Genomic DNA, 8,565 nt, shown 5'->3' with positions numbered 1-8,565 from the left:
CTTTGCTAAGCTCTCCTTTGAGCCTTGCTACACAGCTGCTCTTTCTTCCGGTTTACAGCAGTCACCTCAGCTCCCACCTGCTTACGGGGCTGAACTAGTAGGGTAATAAGGCCAAGATGTGAGCTGGTCATGCCCGTCCATCATCCCGGTCAACGGAGTTCCTTTCCCGCTCTCCTCTCCTTCTTGCCCACTCCCACTTGTCCAGATAGCTTCACTGCAGGGCTTAGTGGGACTCCTTACCCCAAGGGATTCTGAATCCAAAGAGTCACTGGCTTATATAGGTGAAAGGTGAAGGTGTCAAGGGGCTGAGTGAATGGGTGTCACCAGTGCAGGGAAAACGGAACAACTCTTTTTGCTGCGCCCCAGGAAATGCCGCTCTTCACATAAACCTCTCTTGAATTAAAACTGACCTTTGTTTTCTCATGCTCTCACACACCCTTCCTGGCCCCACGGATCACACTGGCTGAGGAAATCCAGGACACTAGAAGAGGTCATTGTGGGCCAAGGGTTCTTAGAATGTCTCAGGCATATAGCCTCAGAGACACGTCCCCAGACAGCAGCCTCCAGCAGCCTTGGCTCACACACCCTGTCCATAATTATACCTTCCTAAGGGTTTCTTTCGGGAGAAGAAGAAAGGTCGAACCTCTATGGGTATAAATGTTTTTGTGGTCTTAGATAAAGCTGGCAAAACCTACACATCAAAACTGGAAGTATAGGGACTGGGGAGGTGGCTCAGTGGGCAAAATGCTAGCTACGCTGGCACAAATCCTGGGTATAGATCCCCAGAACTCTCCACAAGAGGCTAGTGTGGTGCTACAAACCTGTAACCCCAGGGATGGAGGAGTGGGCAGAGACAGGCAAGTGCTGGGGGCTCATTGGCCAGCCAATCTAGCTGAGGAACAATGAATTCCTCAAAACCAAAATAGAGGGGGCTGGAATGACGGCTTAGCAATTAAAAGCACTTATTCTTCCAGATAACCCATGTTTGGTGGTTTCAAGCATCCTTCCAGAATTCCAGTTCCAGGGGATCTGAAACCTCCTTTGGCCTTTGCACACAGTATACCTATCTGCAAACTAGTCATACACATACAATAGAAATAAGTAAATCTTTAAAAGTAAAGAAACAATGAATAGAAAGGCAGAGAGCAAATGAGGAAGGAAACCTGGCGGAGCTCTGGCACACATACACAGGTACGTATATACCTACGCACACCCTGTGCACATGTGCACACACCTATATATGCAGATTTAGAAGGAAAGCTACAAGTGTTAACGTCCACTGGGTGACAAATTATTATTATAAGGAACTGCTGCTAATATTTTAGATGTGACTGAGCATGGTGGTGCTATTTTTTTAAGGCTTTATCTTTTTTTAAAGAGATGTGCTTATGAGTTTTATGATGTATGGGGAAGGGAAGTGGGTGCAGAGAGTGATGAAAATATTGGTCATAAGTCGATGGTGCAGGAGCTCACGTGGAAGGGTACTGGGTCGATGGCAGTCACTGTACAATGGTTGTTGCTTCTGTAAATATCTAAAGTTACAGCCAATAGTTTAAAGTTTCCATTTGTCTTTGTTTTTGTGTTCCCTTTTATAAGTCTCCAAATCAGGGGAAACTCCTGATGTATCTGGACTAATAGATGGTAGCCTAAAGGAAGACATAGAAAACAGATGACTGGAATAGCCAAACAGCAGCTGTCGGGGAGTAGCAACCTCAGAGCAAGTGAGTAGACAACTATCCTGCAGGAATTCTTGCTCCAACAGCCCTCCGTGGCCGCCAGCCAGCCACCATGTGTTAGAATAGGAATAGCCCCTGTAAAAATACCAGCTGGGTTAGTCAGCCTCACCTTCGGGACTTCGGCGCTCAGGCTGGCCTCCGTCCACAAGTCAGAGGTCTCGGAGCTCATCATGGTAGGCTTTACAGCAATGGTGGGCTTTGAGTAGGCCAAGCCATTCACGCCTTCATCTTCTAAGCGGCAATTCTCTGGCCTGGCAGGCAGGCGAGTTCCAGCGGGCAGGCTGTTGGCTCTAGCCTTGGGGTGGCCAGCTGTTAGCTGATGGTCACTCCGCAAGCAGAAGCAGTTCTTGCAAGATCCGGGTTTCCAGATGTGCTCCACAAAGTCACTGCACGCAGACATGTTTGAGCTCTCGGGGTTCAGTCAAACGGTCTGGAGCACTGTGAGCCGATAAGGTGCGAGTTCATCTTGGGCCCGGCTCTGTGATGCAGTCTTGCTGGAGGCAGAGATGAGTTTCAGATCAACTCCCTGGAAGGCAGATCATCGTTGCCAGATTAGGAATGATTAAGAGATGTATGCATTAGCAATCAGAGCCCATTATGAAAATGGAGACAAGGAAGGAGGAAGTAAAGAAGGAAAAGTCACCAATGGGGAATAGTCTTTTTATTCTGGGCTCTATGCTCAGCTGTCAGAAGCTCTTTGATATCTTTGATATTCCTTAGGCAGCTCTATCAGAAACTTTACAAACAATCATTGCCCCCTTTCTCAAATAGAGAGCATAAAAGACATCCCAGGGCCTTAGAAAAGTGCTTAGAAAATGCTTATCATGCAAGAGTGAGGATGTGGGTTCAGATCCCCAGCACCCATTGAAGGGCTGAGCATGATGGTACACATCTGTAATCCCAGTCTCGGGAGATGGAAACAGGAAGATCTCGGGCTTGATAGCAAGCCAGTCTAGCCAATCAGAGAGCTACAGGTTTGGTGAGTGATCCTGTCTCACAATAGTAAGTGTACAACCATAGATGGAGACACCCAATATCAATGTCTGCCCTCCACACACACAAGTATGGGCATGCACGTGACATACATACACATGTACACACATACACACACACACACACACACACACACGCACACACCATTTCAGTCCCCACAAACATGGTGTTTTGGATTTTGAGAGAAGAGGCCTGTATCTAGTCCTTACATTGTTTCAGAAACTGGGGTGTCCAAAGCCTGGGGTGCTGCTCAAAAACAAGAACTACAAAATAGCACCACATATCAAATCAAGGGTTTATAGGTAATAACATGGAGGTTCTGGACAAAAACTAAAGAGGAAGAGAAGCAGGGAGGGACTCTGAAATGGAAACAGTTATCCACGCTTCTGATACATGGTTGAAAAATGGGAGAGAAGTGGGGCTGGCTGGCCCCACAGAGGCACCTTCTCAGGATGTCTGGCATCACGGGAATTCTGCCCCCTCCTCTGGCTTAATCTACACCATTCAGTTCTGTGCTGAGGTAAACAAAGCAGGGTACCACATGCCAAGTTGGAAACAGAAGACAGAAACGCCTGACTCCACAGTCCTGGCCTAAGAGAGACTGAGCAGAATATGAGAGAAGAGGTTATCCCAAAGTTTTCCCTATCATACCCCTGGGGACAGGTAGTCACTTTGATGTCAAAGCAGCTCACTGCTTCTGAAAATAAATACAAAAGCCCTATGTGCTCCCATAGACCTCAGTTCATTTACTCCTCAGCAAGAGCCCAAAGGGCTTAGGTAATACCCAAATAATCCAAATAGCATCCCATAAGGAAGCCACGAATCCCTTTCTACAGATGCAGATGTTACAGCAAAGAGAAAGACCTGGCCATCTACACCAAGCCTGCTGCTTTCCAAAGATAAACCAGCTGACTGCACCACCTCACCACACCTTCACCAAGTTCAAGATCCCAAGTAGCCAGCCATTGTCTGCTCACTGCTCCTTTCTCTTTAACTGAGGATGCTTCTGCGTCTTTTAGGAGACTGCTCTAGGAAGAAAACCTTGGGGAGATCCGGAGATAAACAGATTCTCCTTGAACTGAGAAAGCACTGCCCTTGGGGGGCTGTACTCCACCCTGTGTCTGGTGAGAATTTTCCCCGAGGTTAATTTCTCTCTAAGCAATCAACAGGACTAACCAGATAGAATCACCAGGAGCTCCAAAGCTCCGAAGATCATTCCAGACTTCTTGTGGGAAGCACTCCATCTCTCATCTCCCACACTCACAGACAAGGTGCTTATCCAATGGGCATAGGAGCCAAACGCACTTCTGCTCCAGCCAGTTAATGAGAAAACAGCTTCCACGGTAAACTAAATGAACACACACCATTTGAGATCTGAATGTTTTTTTTTACAGTCAGTATAGGGTCTTTCTTTTCTTTAACGATGCTGGCTAGATTCTTCTCCTCCCAGTATAGCCAACTAGCCCAATCCTTCTCTGCCAGATCTTCCAAAAGAGGTCACAGGCTTTTAACAAGCAGAGGAATCATGACCAGGTTATGTCTCTCTCCTACAGTCACCAGCCTCAGAGAGCTAAATGCTTGCTGCTAAGTTTTGCAAGGGATGTAGGAGTGGGGTGGGGGGACTGGGCGGGGGGTGGGGGAGAGGAAATGTTTTGTTTCAGTCTTCGGAGAAATTGAGTTTGACATTCTAAGGATTCAGATTTGTGTGTGAAGCCCAACTAGACCGACCAAGTCACAGCAAAGCCATGTTCAGGCCCGTGTCTACTGTAGGCAAAGCTCCAGTGTCCCTCAGTGGGCTTTGGGGAGAAAGCAGGACAGGAGCTCTGTGGGTCAGCTTCCTGGGAAGCTAGCTCTAAGTCAGGCTGGAGGAACTATGGAGGTTGGCATCCGAACACTTCTTCAGAGGCTGCAGCCCGGTCACACAGGTGCAGTTTGGGGTGACCACATCTCATTTCCTCTTCAGCAGGCAACCCAGAACACCCAGTCACCCCACTTTCTAAGGCTCCTCCCTCCCCTCTTTCTTTTCTTTTGCAGCTATCAACCTCTGCCAGCCTTGAGAGTTCAGTAGGCTCTTGACTGTTGTACTGTCCTGCTAAGAGCTACCTTGAGACCACTCACTCATTCACAAGCTCTAGCTCTCTTCGCTCTCTTCCACAACTCTGACACTTTCTGCAGGCTGACCACAACATGGACCACACAACTGCTCAGAAACACAAAGGATTTTTAGGGGAAGTTGCTGAATAAGAGTAACAAAGGAAGAAGCCCTGGGCTGCCCACCATCCCTGACTCACTGTGTCCTGTTAAAACTGGCTCCTTCTTAGTCTCTGTAAACAGACATTCCCCATCTTGTCTTTGGAGCTAGAACACTCTCTTAAGCAGCACTTCTAGGCCTGGAACTGTCTCCGGTTTGCTTTCAGGAAAAAGATGGTGAACCATGCAAATGACACTCAGAGTAGGAGTGGAGAGCCCTGGGAGTGCCAGCTCCGCACAGCCTGGGAATGGCACCTTCTCACATGTCTACCTCAGGGTAGGTGGGGCCCCCAGAATTATGCAAATTCTCCTGTTTCTCAGTGGGAAGCTGCAGTGTAAGATCAGGAAAAGATCTCAGCATTCTCTGTAATCCAAGTCATGATAAAATAGCTTTGCCTCTGCAAACTTCGGTGCTACGATTTACAAGGCTGAGCTGTCAGATACACTCCCACTCCATCTCAAAAAGAATCTGAAGAATCAGGGTGGCCAGATCCTATGTATTCGGGCTTCAAATACCCCTCATATCTGCACCCAAATTTACTCAGGCCTTACTCGATAGAATTCCAAAATCTTTCCATCTAAATAATACTGTTTCTTATATTTTGCAAAATAATAATAATAATAATAATAATAATAATAATAATAATAATGCAACCCCCCCAAAAGGTATAGTATGTATGGAAAATATGTAGATTAATGCTTTATAATCCATTGGCAAGAGTGGTCTAGGGAGAAGGCAGGACATGACTACCCTAACCCGCCATCCCAGCCCTTGCACTGAGGGTATATTATGATATCTACATATCTTTTTATTTTCTAATTTCTGAGCAATCTTAACTCAGCAGGTGGAGTTCATACTTGAAGCCTGCACAGGCTGAACCACTAAGGGGAGCAAAGTTCTGAGGGACCCTAGGAAAGCCAACTTGTTTTCTCTGGGGCTTCCTGTCAAATCTCCTCAGAGGGGCTATGAAGGAGAGTTGAGAACAGTGATGATCAGTTAAACCTTCGCAATCTGAGTCCGAACTGAATCCACTGCAAAACTCCTCAGCCTTAAACCTTTGGGCTCTCCAATCGGCTCTGCAAAACCATGGTTGAGCTTTACCTGGGAGAGCAGGCACAGTGAGAGAGCTCTGTGGGCTGAGGCTGCTCAGTCGCCTCCACTCCCATTCCCAGGACTCACGAGGGGAGATTCTATTTTCCAAGTGTAAGTATGCTCCCGTGTGCGTGTGGGTGCATGTGGGTGTGTGCGCCCGGCTGCAGAGGGGACATCACAAGGAAAGGTTGAGAGCTAGCTCCAGGTGTGGAATGATCACCAAGGTTCATCAAACAGATGTCCTTCAGAGATCAGCTGCAGCCTAAAGGTGGCTTCCCTAGACCCCCAATTCTTCACCTACGGGTCTGGCCGGAGCAGCCCGGACGGCCTCTGCTCCTCTGCTCCTTTGACAATACTCACTGCAGAAAGAGCACTTCCCAACACACAAAACAGGGCAGCCAGACCAGCAAGACCAGTAAAACCATTACAGCAGTCGATCACCCTTCCCGGAACTCCAAGGAAAAGTTTCCCAATTTCAAAGCGAGCGTTTCTCCAATGAATTGAAAATACCCCTCCGACTCCCCAGCTTTCCCGTCTCGGAGCCTGCACCGAGGGCACAACCCAGAGCACGAGGTCCGGACTCTCCACGCGCTCCGCGGATCGGTCGCCTGTCACCCCGGGGGACGCCGGTAGGGGCTGGCCCGCCTGGCCACCACAGCGACTCTGCGAAAGCCCCTGGGCCGCCACGTTCATCAGACAAAAAGCGGCGGGATCTGGTGAGAGAGTGGTGGGCTCACCTAGGGTCTGCGGTCCCGCAGCCTCGCCGTCGGTGACCCGGCAGTCCGTTGCCCCGCCGGGAGCCTCGGAGCATTGTCTGTAGTGTGTCTGAGCGCAGTGCTTGCCCAGCCGAGGGCGGCTGACTTCTGCCTGGGCCCGGCGGCCGGGTGGCAGCAGCGATCGCGGCTCCGCCCCCTCCGCCTCGGGTGACGCCGCCCGCTCGGCTCCCGCCGCACCCCCGCAGTCCTCGCCGCTGCCCCGCGTCTCCACCGGGCCTGCGCGTCCCGCCACTCTGCTGGTCCCCAGCTCAGGAGGGCGGGCGATAGCCCAGGCCCAGGTCCCCAGGAACTCTGCACCGCGCCCCGCCCCCTCGCTCGCCACCGCGAGGCTCCGCCTCCAGCCCGAGCCTTGGCGCCCCTGGACCTGGAGCTGAGCACCCCCAGAGCGTCCCCAGCTCAATCACTGCTCAGCGCAGTTCTGCTTGGAAGGTCTCTGGTGCTCCCAACCTTCCCTTAACCACAATGCACAGATAGGTGTGTCGGAGTAGATGCATTCCCATCCCTCCACCCAGACGACCCTGGGAGACCCTAGTGAGGAGAGAGAAAAAGGACGAAACACGGAAGAGAGGGGTCGGTCTGGAGTACAATAATAAGATCAAGGGCAGTGGGCTGTGAAAGAGGCATGGGCGCCTTCACTGCCACTTACTGTTATCCTAGGAGAACCATGAGCCGGCTGGAGTAGGGCTGGCAAAACTGAGAGATTTCAGGTCCTGCTCCGCTCCTCATGTCCAGGCCTCTGGCAAATGGCTCAGCACATCTCTTTGAACTTTAGTGTTTTAACAGTGGAATGCAAATGTTGGCCTGGAGGACCGGCCTTCAATCATGCTGGGGCACCCAGGTCCTCCACCTGTGTTTACACCGCTTCCAGTACGTGAGTCACTGGCTAAGATACAAGGAGTTGGAGATATTGTTCCTCGGGCGAAAAATTTTTTAACTCCCAGGAGGAGGACTAGCCAGTCGCCTCCCTTCCTCCAGCTGCGAGTAGGACAGAAGTGCACCTTGCCCTGGGTGTTGCCTAAGAACCCAGGCACTGAAGTTACCTCTCAGTGCCAAGCCTGAGTGAAAATGGAATCCTCCCCCGCACCCCCCTCAACACATCTGGTTGCTTCCCTCTGTCCCTCTGCTTTACAGAGGCAGTGCCGCAGTGTAACTCCTTTTTGGAGTTACATCTTTTATCAGGATGATTCCACTGAGAGAAGGCAGGTACCCCCCGGCCCCCCATGCCCTCTTTATGTGGAGTTAACACTGGCAGGGCTATATAGAAAATGAAAGAGGAAGGAAACATGTTTTCGATATGTATAGCTTCTATGTAAGGAGTGGAAAGGGGACCATAAGGAGAGTTTACTCATAATTCAATGTCCCTCATCACGCATATGAGTACGGATAGACTGATAGGAAGCTATAGATGAATGGGAGTAGTACTACCATTCATGAACAGCCTACTACGTGTCAGGCAACGTCACAGGGCGCGGTTAGTACATCTGACACAGCGGGAAAACAGGTCCAGGGCGAGGTTAGCACATTTGACACAGTGTAAAACAGGTCCGGAAGAGTCCTACCCTTTGCCAGGGCTCCTCAGGTGAAAAGCAGTAGTATTGAGATGGGAACCAAGAGCTGCCTGATTCCACCGAGAGTCCGCCACGTTGCCCTACCAACCAATCATGTCAACAAATACATAAGGAAAACTCTGGTGGGATGCACCAGCATCATTTAGCTA

The 8,565-nt window shown here is 50.0% G+C and overlaps 1 protein-coding gene across 1 annotated transcript in view; it reads right to left on the bottom strand.

Annotated features, from left to right (window-relative positions):
* Positions 1-7,151, bottom strand: part of Prag1 (PEAK1 related, kinase-activating pseudokinase 1) — a 55,365-nt gene extending 48,214 nt beyond the window's left edge. Inside the window, exons 1-2 of the mRNA XM_031339540.1 lie at positions 6,810-7,151; positions 1,846-2,262 (exon numbers count right to left, since the gene is read on the bottom strand). Coding sequence (XP_031195400.1) covers positions 1,846-2,136 — 291 coding nt within the window. The 5' untranslated portion in view covers positions 2,137-2,262; positions 6,810-7,151. The remainder of the gene's footprint in view (positions 1-1,845; positions 2,263-6,809) is intronic.
* Between the last annotated feature and the right edge of the window lie 1,414 nt (positions 7,152-8,565).

The sequence above is a fragment of the Mastomys coucha genome, unplaced genomic scaffold (assembly GCF_008632895.1).
Source record: "Mastomys coucha isolate ucsf_1 unplaced genomic scaffold, UCSF_Mcou_1 pScaffold22, whole genome shotgun sequence".
Lineage (NCBI taxonomy): Eukaryota > Metazoa > Chordata > Mammalia > Rodentia > Muridae > Mastomys > Mastomys coucha.
The sequence above is the reverse complement of the archived record's forward strand: the minus strand, read 5'-3'. Positions and strand labels throughout refer to the sequence as shown.